Here is an 18,835-nt window from a genome sequence, read left to right as displayed (position 1 = left end):
TAACATCTTCCTGCTCCAGCTACAACCTCTCCAAACTCTGGTCAAGTCTGATCCAGAGGGGATTCCCTACAATGTAGGCGGGACCCCCCCCAAACTGTGTAATAAATGTAGTAAGGCCACATATCCTCACGGGAGCAGGGCACTGTGATTCTCATCAGGGACATACATTTTAAATATGAACATCTTCTATTTTTATGGTCCCTACATTGGGGATGACAAGGGACCCCCACCTGGCTTTTATACGAATTGAGAAATAAGCCAAGGAACTGTAGACACGGGCCAAAATGTCACCTTTCTTATTGATGCAAGCCAGGCTAGAGTAAGCGGCTGACGGAAGTAGGGGAAGGACTTGCTAAAACCATAGTCCAGCCTTTGGCATGCTCACCCATGCCGTCCTGGCAGTGCCGGACAGGGAGGCCTCCCCATGAGAAGGAGCCTCTCCTGGGGCTAGCCCTCAACACCTGCTCCTTAAAAAGGGGGGAAGCAGGAGAGCAGGTTTCCAAAAGCTCCAGCGTCTTGATCTCCAGCTTCCCCATGAGGTAGATCAGCCCACAGTCCCTGCAGTAGTGTAAGTTAGGGGTAGAGTCTAAACCAGTTGTATATTTAAAGGAAAATTTCTATTGGTGACAGCATAGGAAGCAACCCCTTCTTAACTCCCTGAATGAGTTCAAGGTCACAGTCACCAAAGCCAGACCTGCTGTCATCCTTTGTCTCTCACATCCAACCAGCCCCAATATCCTCTCCATTCTGTCCTTTGCATTTACACCATATTCTTTCCCCACCCCTTCCACACATCATGTCTTACTTGGACCATTATCATAGTCCCAATTGCCAACCCTACACCTCCCTCTATCTTCCACCCATCTGCCATGACACTCTATCTAAAATGCAGTTCCAGTCATGTCCTTATCCTGCATGTAATCCTTCCTTTGCAGCTTCTCTGTGGCTCCTAAGTCCTTTCCCACTGTGGCCCTCACTCACCTGCCAGCTTGGTCAGTGTGGTAGATAAACCACCACAACTTCTCAAGCAGGCCATGGAAGCTCTGGCCACAGTAAGCCTTCTGTTCATCCACCATGGACTTCATTGGTTTATACCCCCTCCATGTCTTCATGCATGGTCTCCCCTCTGCCTGGAATGTTCTTCCTCCCCTTTGTTTCCCAAGCAATTTCTACTTATCTTCAAGAGTCAGTGTAAAGTCTTTTTTTTTTAAGATTTTATTTACGTATTTGACAGAGAGAGACACAGCGAGAGAGGAAACACAAGCAGGGGGAGTGGGAGAGGGAGAAGCAGGCTTCCCGCTGAGCAGAGAGCCCGATGTGGGACTTGATCCCAGGACGCTGGGATCAGGACCTGAGCCGAAGGCAGACACTTAACGACTGAGCTACCCAGGTGCCCCGAGTCAGTGGAAAGTCTTTGGGGGAACTCTCCCCCAATGGCTTGAGCTAATCCTAATGACCCTTGTCTTGGTCCTGCTCATAACTCCATTATAGCACTAACATCACACTGATTGTAATAGATGGTTTCCAATCTCTCTGTCCCCCAACCCTCTCTTTCTCTAATTGACCCCAACTGACCCTATAGGGAAAAAAAAAATTTAGAGACTAGAACTCTGAAAAAAATCTCCAGTTGATCTAGATTACAGAAGCAACTGCATCTAAAAAACAAAAACATATCCCTACAGAAAAGGAATAGATAAGAGAAAGAGCTCTTGAAAATTAAAATTGTACAAATAAAAATGTATAATAAGAAAAATTCCAGAACATAGAGCAAATCCTATTGAGAACTCTGAGGGGAAAAGTAAGAGAGAGGCAATCAAGACAAAAACTCCAACCTTCAAACCGAGCTCTGAGAAAACAGAGAAAAAAAGGGGAAAAGAATTACCAGAGAACTAGAAGAAGAAAGTTCCCCAAAATGAAAAGAGTTTTCAAATTGAAAGAGCTTACCAAGTGCCATGCAGGGTAAAATGAAAGACCAGATCTAGACACATTACTGAAAAATTTCCACATACCTAAGCCAAACCGCTTCCAGAGCTAACAAAGAAGTCTCATACAGGGGAATATACAACCTTTCTTTCTTTCTTTTTTTTTTTAAAGATTTTATTTATTTATTTGACAGAGAGAGACACAGCAAGAGAGGGAACACAGCAGGGGGAGTGGGAGAGGGAGAAGCAGGCTTCCCGCGGAGCAGGGAGCCCGATGCGGGGCTCGATCCCAGCACCCTGGGACCATGACCCAAGCCGAAGGCAGATGCTTAACGACTGAGCCACCTGGGCGCCCCTATACAACCTTTCACCAGCAAACCTGATGCGAGTAAGCAGAGGTATTCAAAAATCATCCCATTGGACTGAGCTCAGAGTTGTACACACGCAACACATGTTCATTATATATGGACCTTTTCCCCATAAAAGGGCATTCTACGTAAAGGTCGGATCCGCCTGTCTCCCCTCGCCCCTCATGCTCCCTGCACACCGATGCTCAGGACCACGGTGACACACAGCGATCACGCAAAGTCCGTGGTGCTGCTAAAAAACAAATCAGGTCCCAGGCCACAGTGGAGAAGGAAGCCGGGATTCTGGCCCAGCCGCTAACCAATTGGCATCTGCCAAATCCCAGTTTGGGTGGAATCACATTTTTAAATGTAGACAAAAAATTATTTTTAATTTTTGGTTCGGTTTGGTTAACCAAAGCAAATACAACCATGTGTCAAAGCGGTCCAGGAATGCCAGTGAGAAGGGTCTGTGATGGACTCACAGAACTCCTTGCTTGAGGATTACAAAAGCCATCCCAGTGTGGGTAAGGCAAAGCCCCAGCACCAGGCTGCCACATTGTGAGGCCTGGGGAACTCGGGCCAAGCTGTTACATTTTTCTATATCTCAGTTTTCTCATCTGGAAAATGGGGATTGTGACAGCACCCACCTCATAGGGCCACTGTGATGACTAAAGGAGTGATTATCTATAAAATGCTCAGGGAAGCACTCAAACAAGGAGTTATTATTTGGTGATGGCCTGAACTACTGTCACCTTTCTCTGAAAAACTACCAACAGAGGGATTCATGGCAGAGGAAGAAGAATGGAGTCCGTGAAATGTGGAGTGAGGAAAAGGTACAGGGACCTGTACAAGCACTTGTGCTACATGGAATATCAAGTTTCAGGTGGAAAAGCTCCTAAGGACAGCAAGCCTGGGCCATTAATCATCCATACTTGACCTTTCGGGTGGTGCAGATGGTGCTCCCCAGAGGCAGGCAACAGGGCAGATGAAGCTCCTCACAGCTGCAGCCTGGGCACCATTCCTCCACGTCCTGGGTGAGCAGGCTGCTAGAGGCAAGCCCCCTTCCAGGCAGGACCCAGGCTCAGAGCAACTTGGAAGCCGTCTATACTGACAAGAGCAACACTATCGCTCTCATAGCTACCACGGCCACACTGCAGGGTTTGAGGAGACTGGGGTTTCCTACAAGGCTTGCTCAGCCTCTGATGACTTAGTTCAAGGGAGCTCTGTTCCTTGAAACGTTATCATCGTCACAAACCTCTCCCATTCCTGGGCCACATCAAAGAGGGAGGGATGCCCAAGACTTTCCTCTCCTCCAGCACAGAAAGACTCCATATGCCGCCATGTTCTCTTGGGTTGTTTTCCATCTACAGGCGTGACCTGGAGACTTTGCTCAGGGTGGGAGGGCTGGAGGTCAACTTCTAAGGTCTTTGTGCCTGAGAGACGCGGAGCCTCATTTAGAGGTGTCTCCAAAAAACGTATACACTGGACTCTTATCTCTGAGGTCTCTTCCAACCACAAAAATCTCCAGACTCTCTTTATGAAGTGTTATTCTCAATACCACCACCACCACCTTCCCCTTCCTGCCAACGTAATCCCTGGAGGCTGCCTCACAGTGGAGCCCCTCACAGCGCTATAGTATCTCAGTTACCTGGATACACCAGGAGCTCCTGGAGGGCGCACACCTGTTCCAGGTTATCTCTGCTCACGGTCCACAGCGACTCATCCCACATGTGTTCACAGAATTGAAGTAAATTCAAAATGGCAATTCTTTAAAATAACCATTTCAAAAATTCATGTCATGTGCTACCTATCTACAGTTGTACTGGATCTTTAGCTCTTTGCTCTTTGAGGAAAAAGGCAGCAGATGTACCTTTTAAAAAATAAATGTTTAAATTTCAGTTGTTAAAAATGTAAACTGCCATGGAAACACCACAAAAAAAAATTAACCATTTTCACACCCACCCAAAATGCTGCAAACTTATTTCTTAGGACATTTGTGAGCCAAATTATATCCTGAAGAGTCATCCAAATAACTCTGCATCCTATGTACAGTCTTGGTCTTCGGCCAGACAATTAATTACTCAGCTGATGCACCCCCCCAACTCTCCTTATACTAACCATTTTGTAACAATCAACACTGATAGCTGACAAGATGCTAAACTGATGATAACAACAAAATTCCAGGCTTTTCTTACATACAACCCCAAATAAATATAAAGGAAAAAGAATCTGCAAGTCATTATTGGTATTTGCTACCCTCTGGTGGTCAACCTTGGGAAGTTTCTAAACCAGAAAACGAAACAGTACATATTTCACAGATGGCCCCTCTGAGGATCATCCAGACAAACCCCTTATCCCATGGGACTTCCCCAGCATCTGAGCAAGTCCCCTGCTCCTTACACCTGTGTATGCATGTGTGAGGATGCTAGAGTAAGAATAATGTTAACCTGAGTAGAACAAGATGAGCAACGTGAACCTGCTTCCTCAAAGCATACACAATGCATCTAAAATGACAAGCATACAACTGACACAGGATGAGCCCCATTTTCAACTCTCCAACTCCCTGTGATAACGGGTGACTGGCCACATTACAAAATGTCAAAAGAATAAACATCAATCAACTTTGTCTCGTCAATTTCAATGATATACACACTTGCGAGTACCATACATTTTCAAGACATTGCTCTAGGGACCCCATATCCTACCTCACTCTGCCCTCCCATTACACCACACTATTTGATGGAGCAGAGGTCTCACTGTGCTCATTGTCAGAGTACTTCCATTTCTATCTAATCCTATTCATTTCAGACCCCCCCCCCAAGCCCTCAGGCATACAAGGTCCTATAGAGATGCTTCTTATTCAGTCCTTAATGCTGGCTGAGGGCCAGGCTCTGGAGGATGGAATATGCCTCTGACCTCTCCTTATACACTCTTGCCTAAGGAGATTTTCTAAAATATGGTGTCCATCAGAAAGGTGACTGCTTTTCTTTAGAACATTACATAGCTCCCCATTAACTAGTAAATCGTGCATGAATGGATCACCCTTGTGTTCACAGTCTTTGTAGTGGCATGGGTGGAAAGGTGGGTGGGTGGAAGAATGGATGGATGAATGGATAGGTGAGTGGATTGGTGGATGAATGGATGGATGAATGGATAGGTGAGTGGATTGGTGGATTAAGTGGATGGATGAATGGATAGGTGAGTGGACTGGTGGATTAAGTGGATGGATGAATGGATAGGTGAGTGGACTGGTGGATAAGTGGATGGATGAATGGATAGGTGAGTGGATTGGTAGATAAGTGGATGGATGAATGGATAGGTGAGTGGACTGGTGGATAAGTGGATGGATGAATGGATAGGTGAGTGGATTGGTGGATAAGTGGATGGATGAATGGATAGGTGAGTGGACTGGTGGATTAAGTGGATGGATGAATGGATAGGTGAGTGGACTGGTGGATAAGTGGATGGATGAATGGATAGGTGAGTGGATTGGTGGATAAGTGGATGGATGAATGGATAGGTGAGTGGACTGGTGGATAAGTGGATGGATGAATGGATAGGTGAGTGGATTGGTGGATAAGTGGATGGATGAATGGATAGGTGAGTGGACTGGTGGATAAGTGGATGGATGAATGGATAGGTGAGTGGACTGGTGGATAAGTGGATGGATGAATGAGAGGAGGGGATGGGTATATAGATGGATGAATGGACAGGTGGGTATATGAGTGTACAGATTGTTGGAAGATGGCTGAGTGGATGGAAGGAAGGAAGAAAGGAAAAGAAAGGGAAGGAAAAGGAAAGGAAGGGAAGGCAGAGCAAAAAGACTTCATGACATTTAGTGTTCTACTAGGCCCTACACCGAGACTAAATAAAAAGGCATGATCTCTGCCCACTACATGTTCTATTAATAATGATAAAAATGATAACACACTAAGTGACAAGAAGGAGAGATAAACATAAAATGATTCCAAAAGAAAACCAAAACGAGGTGACCTCCTAGCAAGAATTAAACAGACAAAAACCTGATAGTTTTATAGTGGTAGCTACAGGAATTGAGGTTTTAAATTAAGGGGCCTGGTTCATGGTTATCAGGCACCCAGACTGTCACACTCTGACGGCAGCTGCCCAGGTCCGGTCCCTGCTGGTGACTCAAGTACTCAGGCCTGGCATTGCAGAGCCAGATGCAGGAGCCAGACACCAGAGTGAGGAACACACATCTGGGACATCTCTGGGGATGTATCAAAGCCTGGGTGAAGGGGAAGCCCCAGGGCAAGACCAGAGAGCAGGAACACGCAGCCAGCTCTGCTCTGTGTTCACCCAACACAGTGCAGGCCCAAGTTATGTTGCACCATCGTGCCCCCTGTGGTTTGAAGAGCCGTCTTTGACTCAGAAGACTCAGATACCCCTTACCTCCTCTTCTTTGTTATTCTAATTCTCCATGAAGACTTACAGTCAGAAGGTCTTGAAAAGGTTATTCAAGGCCACAATATCCCCAAAGCCCCATCAATAGGGGAGAGAGACCCTCTTGAAAAAGTGGACTCTACCACCTTCCTCAGGCCCTTTCTTCATATCCAAAAAGGCTCCCTATCAGAAAAGGTCATGCTCCCATCACAAGTTACGAGTGTCCCATGTGAAACCAATTTCTTCCCTTTGCTCTCCCTTCAGCCCCAGGAAATGGGAAAAGTTATCCACCATCATACACACCGCAACCTTTTATGACTCAAAGATGGTCATTCACTCTCTCCACTCTTCTCTCAGGACCATGTGTCCTTTACTGAACCCCGGGAAGAAAGTCAGATGGCACGGACCTCTCTTCTCCCCATCCCATATCCACAGCCAACCGTGACCACAGACATCTTTCAGCCACATCCAGGCTCAGCCTCTTAAGTCCCTACTGTTAGTTCAAGCACCACTACCACCGAGGGCCGAGCATGTGTTACCAATCGAGTGTGGTATCCTCATAGCCTCCGATGTCGTTTTCATGATCAATAGTACCGAACCTGAATATATAGCTCCCACATCCCTTATAATACTATGATACCAGCCTCCAGGTATGGACGATGTAGTGTATGCGGGCACTGTAGAAGCCCCTTCCAGGTACGGACCCACCCAGGCTTTACAACAGTTCTAGGAGGGAGTGCTATCATTACATTTAGAGGTGTGGAGAGGCTCGGCAACTTGCCGAGGTCACACAGAAGCAGACTGCAAATCCAAGAAGCCAACTCCAGAGTACATGCTGTTAATGGCCTTGCTGCGGTCTACAGTAAGCACAACACTCCAGCTGTTTCCATGCATGTCAATCCTACACATCTCACCCGAACAACTTCATGTGGGGCATCTTCCCTTTGCCTGCTTCAGCACTGGCACTAGGATAAGGTGAGGAGGAGGAGCATGGCTCCCACCAGACGCAGTCCTGGTTAAGGGCTGTGGTGAGAGTCTTCCTAACCCAACGATTCACAGGCCAGCTCGTGACCTTCTATGACCCAAAGTTGTAACTCAGCTACTTCAGCAGCTCATGAACACGCCCGAGCACCTCCAACTTCTTAGTCTTCATGTACTGCATTGGCCTGCCCTTGTTCCCACTGAATCCAACCATATCTCTCAATAATATCTACATGTCAATCTTATCTACACAACATGCTATGACCATCCTTCCAAATATGTGGCCATCTCCCTTAACGAGGACCAGCAGAATCAACCTGTGTATATTCGGTGCCCACCTTGGACAAATTCTTTAACCTCCTCATGCCTTAGTTTCCCCACATACCAATGGAACCCCCTCAGAGCTGTTATGAGGAGAAATAAGTTAACAACTGTAAAGTACGTATTACGTGTAGAGTCAGAAGGAAGAGTTAGCAATAGCTTTCTTTCCTGCCACTCTGGAATGAGCTGAGGGGTTGGGGTGTGGGCCACAGGATAAACATGTATTGAACACTTACCTCTCCCAAGAACTATGTCAGGTGTTCAGTTTGTGAATTCTGATTCATTCCTTTTTTTAAGATTTTATTTATTTATTTGATAGAGAGAGAGAGAGAGAACAAGCAGGGGGAAGGACAGAGGGAGAAGCAGGCTCCCCATCGAGCAGGGAGCCCAAATGTGGGGCTCGATCCCAGGACCCTGAGATCATGACCTGAGCCGAAGGCAGACACTTAACTGACTGAGCCACGTGGGCACCCCTGATTCATTCTTCATTCATTCTACCAACTCTTATTTACTATGTTCCTACTTCGTGCCATGCCACGTGGGAAGCTGAAGACCCAGCAGGGAAGGCGGCCAGCAGGGTCCTGGCTGCATGGAGCTTTTAGGCTGGCAAGGACACAGAAACAGCCAATCACACCATTAGCTGGTCAAAACCATAATAAATGCTGCAAGGGGGAGTAGAGGGCCTTGAAAACATGACAGAGGGACCACATGTAGGCTGTGACCTTTCTGAAGAAGGGACACTCGCCTGAGCACTGACTTGTACATGACCACTAATCATGTGAAAAGTGGGGGTGGGCGCGCTAGGCAGCACAGGCATGTGAGAGGGAGGCCGGGTGAGAAGTCATGCAAGGGGCTAGAGATGGGCAGAGAACTGGGCCATGATCTTGGAGGCACTGGGTGCCCAGGACGGGGACAAGGTGGCTGGGATGGGGCCAGGAACCTATGACTGTATCCATCTGCTCTGGGCAGGGGTTCTCCAAATGTGGTGCCCAACCAGTAATGTCCGTATCACTGGGGAACTTGCTGGAAATGCAGACTCACCGGCCCCGGCCCCACCCTCACCCAGAACTGCTCAGAACTCTGGGGAAGGGCCCCCACTGTACTGTGTAGCACCTACTTTAAAAGACTAGGGAGACTCTTCGGAGAGTGAGGAACAAGATTGTCTTACGCTGAAATACTTACTTCCATGCAAAAATCAACCCAAACCTTGCACTAGACCTCCTTCACATTTCACGCTCCCTCTACTTCCGCCTCCGAACTCACGGTGACTTTCCCCAGCTTCCTTCCTCCCTCTGAAGAGGCTTCCCAGTCTCCCCACTTCAGCTGCAGAGCCCCCTGGAGCCCCCACCTCCCACCCAGGCCAAATGTCTTGGTTTCCCTTCCTTTTGTTCCTGCTAATCATTTCATCGGGCTCAATGCTTGGGACACAAATTGGAGGAAGGCTATTCAGGCAAGCCTTTAAGAGAAAGTCTGAAAGTACTGAGAAACTATGGAAATGAGAGATAACCATGAAAAATAAGACATCTGGGCAAAGTTTAAAAGAGCCAGGCATGCTCAGCCTTGAGCAAATGTCACCATGGGGAGCCGCGGTGACAGTTTTCTAATACCTAAGGAATGCACATAGGAGAAAAGGATCCATTTTTCCACCCATCAGCGGGAACAGAACAAGCAGGCCTGTCTTAGGTTTCAGCCCAGAAAACATCTGTCATGTGTTTGAGCCATAGGAGAGGAGGAGATGCCAAGAGGGCTGGTGAGATCATCCCCGCCCGAGACACTCGCAATGAGATCACAATGGCCAGGGTCGCTGACCATCAGGGCTGACCACATCAGTGGTGCCTGCACCACGCAGCGCCCGGGGCTCGCAGGCTCCACGAGGGGATCTGCCTGTCACTGGGCAAATCTGCCTCCTGGGCAGGGCAGGTGCTGACTCACAGCCTCTCTGTTTTGCTTCAGAGGCACGGGAATCCAAAGGAAACTGCGCGCTTCTGCAAAACCTTCCGGACTGCCTCGTTACCTGGAGGCCAGCATGGCATGTGTTTCAACAAAAGCGCACTTATTCCTGTCTTACAGCTAACACAGTAACAGCAGCAGTGACCCAGGCATCACATCAGTAACAGCTCTGAGCTACCGAACATTCGCTCTGGGCCAGCGCCGCACACACCTCTACTCACTCCTGCCTCACCATTATCGCAGGTCCATTGTACAGATGAAGAAGCTGAGGCTTAACGAGGCCTCCTGATTCACCCACGACCCCACTGCTGGTCAAGTCCTGGCTGAGATTTGAGCCCTCGGTTCTCTGTTCTATGATCAAGATAAGGCCTCTACGTTGCCAATGTTTGGTAGAATGGAGAACGAGGACCTTTTAAAAATCAGCCACGGTCTCCTCTCCCCCACCCTCCCGGCTCCAGCTCTGGCAATGCTGAGAAACAAAGTCTCTTCCAGAAGGCCCTGCTTCTTCCCTGTCTCTGCTACCCTGTGCCTGCCCCTCAGGACTCCACCAGGAGCCTGGAAGAGCTGATGGGCCTCCTGACAGCGTGGGCGTCCTCCACACACCACCGCCCCCTCGGAGACATCAGGCACAGGCTTTCTGCACCGCCTGCCTAGGCCACAGCAGCCAGCAGGGGCTTTCGTGTTCACCGAGCTCCCCAAGGCCACTGCCAGCAGAGGGGCTATTGTGCAGACTGCCATCAAGTTACCAGATAATCCTGGATCTGATTTTTGTCCCGGCTTCTCTACAGTGTAATTCTCAGCTCACTGACTTCTCTCCTTTTGCCTCTTTCTGGAGTCCCCAAATGGCTGAAATGGTTTCTATTACAGACTTGAAGAAGAAGTCTTCCTTAGCACTCTGATCCTGTGCATAGTCTTGGCCCCACCTCTGTGCCTTCATCATAAGGCTTCCCTGGGGCCTCATTCATTTGTCAGGCAATTCAGCCAAGGGGACCAACCGGCTGAGCCGTTCCTGATGCGGGACTTCAGAACTCAACACCCTTTAAGAACCACAGGAACACAAGTGCAGGAAGCAGTGCCCATGGGCATGAGGTCACTGGCTTAGTAATGAGCGTCGGTCTTTACAGCATCACAGTTGTACCAACTGGCAGGAAACACAAAACACAGGGCAGCTCCTGTCAGGCAGGCTTCCTGGGAAGCAGGGCCAACCTGGTGGAAAAGAGTAAAGAAGAATTTTCCTGCTCATCAGACAACTGTGTGCTGACGTGAGGCCTGGAGTCAGGTGAATGAAATTTATTCCTTCTTGATGGAAAAGTTGGATTCGAGCCACAGTGTATATTCATGGGTTTCTTAATTTTTCTTCCAGCTTCACCAAGCTCAGTGGAGCTTAAAGCAGGTTTTTCCCTCATGCAAAGAGATGGAAAGGGCCCAGCGAACAGACAATGCTGAGCCTTGAGGAGGAAGGGGAGGAGGAACAGGAGGAAGAGGAGGAAGAGAAGGCCCTTCCAGAACTTTCCTCTCCTGGCTGCTCTTTCCAAATCAGTATTTGGGAAGGTGTGAGAGGAGGGGAGGTAGAGATGCCTTCTAGGGATCTGGCTTCATGGACTCCAACTTGTGATGCTGAATGCCATACTCCAAACAGCCATGTGACCATCAAAGTTCCCCAATGAACTCAGCTGAGACACGCTGGCCTTCCCTCACGTGCCAGCTCTTAGCTGCTTTTCTAGCAGAGGCATTTGATCTGAACGACCCAGTCCCCCCAAGTTCATCCTTTGTGGCTCTTTCACCACAATGCCTATGTTCCACCCACCGTAATCAGCAGCACATCTGAGATGTAGATGGATAGGATCCCATGATAAGAAGGGTGCAGAAATGTTCTCTGTGTGTGGCCAACTGGCACTTATTAGCATCTAACCATTAACCCTAGCCACATTATACCAACTGTGGCTCAGGAAGCTCAGCTCCTGAAATTGTTACCCACCCCTGGAACATGCAGAGAATAAACCGTGATGTAAATTAAAATCAGAGTCAACTACCTTCATGGCACCCATAGCTTGGAAAGTCACAGCCAATCTCGAAGGGGTCAGCGCTGCCAGCATCACATTGAATCTTGCACTCTTGTTCTTAATAGGGGAATGGTACTGCCCATCTGGAGCCACAGAACCAAACCTATGGTAGGGAAGAGGCAGGTGGAAAAGAGGAGTAGGGTTAACAAAAAAGAAGAACATGGCACCACTAGAAATGATGCTATATGCACACACAGGGTTTCCAGATCCAGGAAATACCCTTATGAGACATCAGAGTCGGGGATGGGGGAAAAGTCTCCCCAGAAGATCCTGACCAAAGCTTGACTCACGGACAGCAAAAGCAGGTTTTGTGCCACCACCAACCTGTGACTCAGCAGGGGCCCCTGGCAAAAAGAAGCATGGGGACCACCATCATTAAACCAACACCGGAGCCTGAATGTGAAGACTACACATCAATCCACTCTTTTGTTGTTGATATATAATTCACATGCCATAAAATCCCCCCTCTTAAAATGTGCAATTCAGTGGTTTTTAGGACATTCACAAACTTGTACAACCATTACCACTGTCCAATTCCAAAACATTTTATCACCCCCAAAAGAAACCACCTACTATTAGCAGTCACTCCCCATACTCATCACACTCCAGGCCCTGGCACCCATTAATCTACTTTCTATCTCTATGGATTTGTCTATTCTGGATGTTTCCCATCAGTGGAATCGTACAATATGTGGCTTTTGTGTGTGCCTTCTTTTACTCAGCTCACTGTTCTCAAGGTTCATGCATGTTGTGGCATGTCCATACTTCATTCCTGTTTATGGCCCAGTGATAAGTCATTGTACTGATACACATATTTTGTTTATCCATTCATCAGTTGATAGATATTTGGGTTGTTTCCCCTTTTATGGCTATTATGAATAATTATGCTATGAACAACTGTGTACACATTTTAGTGCAGACATGTTTTCAATTCTCTTGTGAACAATGTTTTCACACATACCTAGGAGCAGAATTGGCTCATATGAAAAATTTAAACTTTTGAAGAAGTGCCAAACTCTTTTCCAAATCAGCAACACTATTTTCATCCCCACCAACAATGTATGAGGGTTTAAATTTCTCCACATCCTCGCCAACCGTTATTATGGTCTGTCTCTTTTATTACAGCCATCTGAGCAGGTGCAAAGTGATATCTCATTGTGGTTTTGGTTGGCATTTCCCTAATGACAAGGATGTTGAGCATCTTTTCATGTGCCCACTAGCCATTTGCATATCTTCTTCAAAGAAATGTCTATTCAGATTTTTGCCCATTTTTCAACTGGGTCATTTGTCTTTTAATTGTTCCTTTTGTATTCTGGATGCTATATATATATGTGATATATATATACACATATGATTTGCAAATGATATAGATGATATATATGTATCATATATATTACAATATATGTGATTTCCAAATATTTTCTTCCTTTCTGTGCATTGTCTTCTCACTTTCTTCATAGTGTCCTTTGAGGTGCAAAAGTTTTTTAATTTTGATGAAGTCCAATTTATCTCTTTTTTTCTTTGGTTGCTTATGCTTTTGGTGCTTAATCAAGGCCACAAAGATTCACACCTATGCTTTCTTCTAAGAGCTTTACAGTTTTGGCCCTTACGTTTATATCTGTGATCCATTTTGAGTTCATTTTTGTATACGGGACGAGATAAGAGTCCAATTTTATGCTTTTGCATGTGGATGTCCAGTTGTCCCAGTACCATTTGTTGAAAAGACTACTCTTTCCCCCATTAAATAGTCTTATTATCCTTGTTGAATATTAATTTACCACAAATGTAAGAATTTATTCCTAGACTCTCCATTCCATTTCATTGCCTACCTATTTATCCTTATGCCAATACCACAGTGGGTTTTTTCTTTTTTTTTTCCTTTTTTACTTCCCACCTGCTTTCAGGGGGATCCGCTATACTGCCACACCACCTCAATTACTGTAAATTTGTAGTAAATTTTCAGATCAGAAGTGTAAGTCTCCTACTTTGTTCTTTAGCAAGATTGTTTTGGCTCTTCTGACTCTCTTGTGTTGCCATATAAATTTTAAGATCAGTTTCTCAATTTCTGCAAAAAAAGCGGGGGCAACTGGGATTTTGACAAGGATTGCAATGAATCTGAACATCTATTTACTGATCCACTTTTTATCAACACCCCCAAAATGGGGCTCCTCCTTCAAAATGCCTGTGTTTCCACTGCTGTTCTCTGGCATATTGGGGGCAGTTTAAGTGCCAATAGAATGGCTTAAAATAAAACCCTGCTCATCAAAAAAATCCATATATTCTCCTATCTTCTACAGATCATGTAGCTCACTATCACTTTTTTTTTTCCGGCTGGATCTAACTTTCTAATCTCTAATGCATTGGATGAAGGATGAGCCAATGGATCCAGCTTCTGGCAGACTGGCCAGGCCACTGAGATCTCATGAAGGTGGGACACATGGGGAGCTCTACATCTATAGCTTTCCTTCCCTCTTCCCCATCTCCCAGAGTATAGTGCTGCAGCTAAGTGACTGGAAAATGTGCAGGCACCTCTGGGGAAGGCTGATGGTGTTCAGACCTGCTGTCATGGACACTGGTGGCTCCTGAGGGGACCCAAAGGCTTCCCCACACACCAGGATAACTGCAAAGATGCTTTCATCATTTCCATTTTATTTCCTACCCATTCCCCGGGGAGCAGGGGGGCGGTTAACAGAATTTGTTTCCCACATATTTTTCTTAAACTTTTGGCATCTATGACATTTATCTGCTGGCAAGAGTGTGCAGGCAAAGAAAACGAATGAAGTGTTAAGGGAAAATCTATAGTAAACCTGATTATGCAGAGCTTGATTGCTAGCTTTTTCACAGATTTCAATATGTATATAGGTCAGGAATTTTATTGGATACATGAAATGCTGTTGAGAAAAGTCACAGTAATTGGTGTTTCTTGGCCTCTGCAAAGTGTAATGTGAACCCCTAGAGCTCCACCCCTAAAATGCCCCTGAAGAAGCAGCCTTCTCCTCATCATTTAACCCAACCTGTCATCAGTGGGATGCTGGGAAATGACACTGAGCACCTCTGACATTATCCATCCATCCAAGCAGCCCTGGTTACAAGAGCCTCCTAAGCTGAAAGGTGGTACCTTACCTCCTGCCACCCGCAAAGGAGGCAAGAACACTGCCTGGTGTGTAATAGCAACAACAACCAAAAAATTTAAGGAAACAATCTAAATTGCCCAACAATCAGGATAGATTACATAAATTATAGATCATTTATTTGTCTATTATGGCCACATTGAAAGTGAAAATGTATATATGTATTTCCTGTTGCATAAAAACATCTGACATAATGTTAAATAGAAATTGCGAGTTGTAAAAAATAGAATTTATAAGTGGATCTCATTCAGTAAAAATCAAACACACCTCTCTCTGTTGATATACCAGCATGGAAAAAAAGTCTAGAGAGTTGTACATTCAAGTGTGCATAACAATCATTATATCTGGGTAATAGCGTTTTGGATAATTTTAATTTTTTTCTGTTTTCTTATCTACATTTTCCAATGGATGGTCAATGAACTTGTAGGAGGGGCTGGCAGACAGCCTGGACGTGCAGCCCACGAGACCCAGGCACCAGGCCTAGCTTGGGAGAGCAATGAGATCATACGCACAGCCAATCTGAGTTAAAGTGAAAAGTACTCACTTATCCAGCAGGTTCTCCCTTGGTATCCGAACCTTGTGAAATATTAAGATCCCATTATCCACACCGTGCAGACCTAGAGAGAGCAGAAAACAGCTGCAGGGGACAAATCTGTGCTAGCATCAGTTTCCTGCTACTTCTCCACTAAAATCCCAAACCCTTCCCTTTACTCCCAGGATGGCTGATGCTTCTCTAGATGGGGTGGGGGCGGGGACGCTCTCTGTTGGTCTTCTCGAAGAGCTGAGCTTTCTGTGCTCCTGGGCTCAGGTGGAGGATCTGGGTGCTGCGACTTGGAAAGGAGGAGCTCTAGGCATCAGAAGGAATGCCAGGGCAAACGCAGAGAAGGCAAGAAAGCCACCTACTCCCCCAATAATACAGAAGTCAAGTTTCTCCTCCCTCCCAGGGCTTCCTTCCGAGAACAAGGGGTAGTGAAGTCAAATGCCTAAAAAGACAAGGACAGCTGTGACTGACTGGGGTCAGTGACCTGACTCCCCAGAAGGTTTCTGAAAACTGCCGGACCTGTTTCCTAATGATGCCTGTCAGAGTCTGGGGTCTACTTTTTGTTTATCTCACACTTGGGAAGATTTGAGCTGAGGGGAAAAAAAAAATCTTTAGTAAACGTCTTTATTTGGAACATCACACCTTGACAAGGATACAGTTGCATTTAGGAGCTTCCAAGGAAACCAAAGCAGACTTTCTGAAGTTGCCAGTGCTTTAAATGTCTGGCACCCCTTCACAAGAGCTGGGCCCTCTGCTCTCCTCAACACTTGACTCGATGGGTGCCTTCAAGGGACAAGGGCAGCGAGGGCCTCAGTCACCCCTGAGAGATACAGTTAGAGCACTCACAATCCCACTTGCAGCCCATTCCCGCAGCTGTGGCAGTGGTCGTGAACAGCGAGGGCCGAGGTGAGACTATCCCCTCCACCAAAGAATCATCTCCTTTCCCCTTTTCCCTTTTTGTTTCTTTTTCCTTCTTCTCCCACCTGTTTCTTTGGCTTGGTTTGGCCTTGGCTGGGGACAACCAGTGGGGCCCACAGGTATGGCCTGCTCTCACCAATTGTCATAGGTCGCATTGCAGCCCTCTCCCACCCCTCAAAAATTCACACGTTTGAGTTCTAAACCCAAGTACTTATGGATGTGACCTTATCTGTAGATAGGGTCTTTACAGAGATAATCAAATTAAAAGAGGTCAGTCCTAATCCAAAGGACTGGTGTTCTTACAAAAGGGGAAATTTAGAAACAGACACGCACACAAGGAGGAAGAACACCACGCAAGCATGAAGACACCATCTACAAGCTAAGGAGAGAGGCTTGGAACAGACTCTCCCTCACAACCCTCAGAAGGAACCAACCCTGGCATCACCTTGATCTTGGGCTTATAGCCTCCAGAACCATGAGCCAATACATTCTGCCGTTTAAGCCGCTCAGCCTGGGTTACAACAGCAAACTCGTCCCCCGAGTCAGTCCTCGGGATTCATCAAGGGCCTCCTAGGCACCAACACCAGGCTGTGGCTCAGGGGCAGGAAAAAGAGAGCCTCAACCTGCTGTCTGAGAGCCCACAAGTCCAAGAAGAAGAGAGGAGGCGAAATTACTGAAGGCAAAAGCTGCCTCACAACTGGAAAATATGAGAGGCTGGGAGAAAATAAGAGCAATGCATATTCATAAATGGCAATCTTCAACATTCCCCAACAGTTGTGACATAAAAGACTTCCATCAGGCTTCAAAATCAAAGAATCTCTGCCTTCACTGTCTTGGTGAGTCAGGTTAGACCCTTCTTGGATGGGGCAGGGAGCAGGCGGGAAGTGCAAATGAGGGTAGAAATGGTGTCACCTGAGGACTCACCTTCCTTGTACATCATATCAATAGCTGTCACTCCCGGGTACAAGCTTCCGTTTTCATCGCGGACAGGAACAATGAAACAGTGGGGCCCTGAGGAAGGCAGAGGGACAGTTGCTAAACTCTCTTTTCTAAAGCTACAGTTAAAGCTTTATTCATTTCCTGGAACGGTCTACAAATTGTGTTGATCCTGAAATTCAGTCAGTTCTAGGACTGTGCACCGCATATAATAGTGTATACCATAGTCCTCCCGTGTCCACAGGGGATACATTCCAAGACCGGGGTGAATGCCTGAAACCATAGAAAGTACTGAACCCTATATATGCCATGTGTTTTCCTTCCTACGTAATGAGACGAGGAGCAGGAATGATGTAGGTGCTGCGACAGAGTGTGACACTAGTACCAACCCTTTGACCATCATCTGCTTCCAGACTGCAGTGGACAGCAGGTAACTGAAACCGTGGAAAGCAAAACTGCATGTAAGGGGGGGAGGGGATGACTGTAATGCCAAAATGTCATAATAAATTCAGTCACCGTGTATACTGAAGAAATAAAGTTGGCACTGAGTTTATACAAGACAAAACCAGTGCTGTGAAGTGCACTTTTCAAGGTAAAGTGCTTGCTGGAAAGTAGTAAGAGTAAAGAGAATTATTCTAGCTCTCTGCACCAGCACAAACCTTGCGATCTTCCGTTTATGATGAGCTGAGCGAAGACGGCGGCATAATTCCCATACATCGCATTTCCAATGTACATCTTCTCAGCATTTTCACATGGTGTGTTGATCACAAACTCCTACACAGAAAAAGAGTGACAGAGTTTTCCTTTCCTATGGCTCATCTCGACTCCTTGGCTCAGTACAATGATTACTGTGAAACAGATCCACGTCCTCTAGCAGGACGCAATCAGGTGATTTCACGGCAGAAGAGAAGACAAAACCCCCAAGCCCCTGGGGATAATATACTCAGCTCTCACTCCCAAACACCCCATCGGCAAGGTTCACACAAGAAAGGATGACACGTCTAAGGATCTGGGGCCCCTAGGTGGATGAGTCCACGCCTGTGTGTTTTATCTTGTCTGCTGGGCATTGCACCTTCTGGACAAATCACTTGGTTCCTCATGCCCTCCACTCTTGCCCAGGCCTTGAAAATCTCTGCCTCAATGATATGGCTCTGTTGTTTAAATGGCAAGTAACTGAAGGCCCAAACTGTATGCTGGAAATGCAAGCAAGATTAGTAGGCGCCCATGACCTATTCCCACCACTGCTTAGAATCTCAGCCCACACAATCGTGATTTTTATAAAAGGAAAAAAAAAAACCTCACTTGAGCCTTTGGATGATTGGTT

At 46.6% G+C, this 18,835-nt stretch overlaps 1 protein-coding gene across 6 annotated transcripts in view; it reads right to left on the bottom strand.

Moving 5' to 3' along the window:
- ACOXL (acyl-CoA oxidase like) overlaps positions 1-18,835 on the bottom strand; it is a 357,812-nt gene that overhangs the window by 273,232 nt on the left and 65,745 nt on the right. For all 6 annotated transcript variants that reach the window (XM_027621418.2, XM_027621416.2, XM_027621417.2 and 3 more), the window contains 4 exons: positions 18,171-18,285; positions 17,500-17,586; positions 15,661-15,733; positions 11,956-12,088 (listed from right to left, as the gene is read on the bottom strand). In XM_027621418.2, coding sequence (XP_027477219.1) covers positions 11,956-12,088; positions 15,661-15,733; positions 17,500-17,586; positions 18,171-18,285 — 408 coding nt within the window. The remainder of the gene's footprint in view (positions 1-11,955; positions 12,089-15,660; positions 15,734-17,499; positions 17,587-18,170; positions 18,286-18,835) is intronic.

This window comes from Zalophus californianus, chromosome 8 (genome assembly GCF_009762305.2).
Source record: "Zalophus californianus isolate mZalCal1 chromosome 8, mZalCal1.pri.v2, whole genome shotgun sequence".
Taxonomy (NCBI): Eukaryota; Metazoa; Chordata; class Mammalia; order Carnivora; family Otariidae; genus Zalophus; species Zalophus californianus.
Note: the sequence above shows the minus strand (reverse complement) of the source record. Positions and strands in the feature narration are given on the sequence as shown.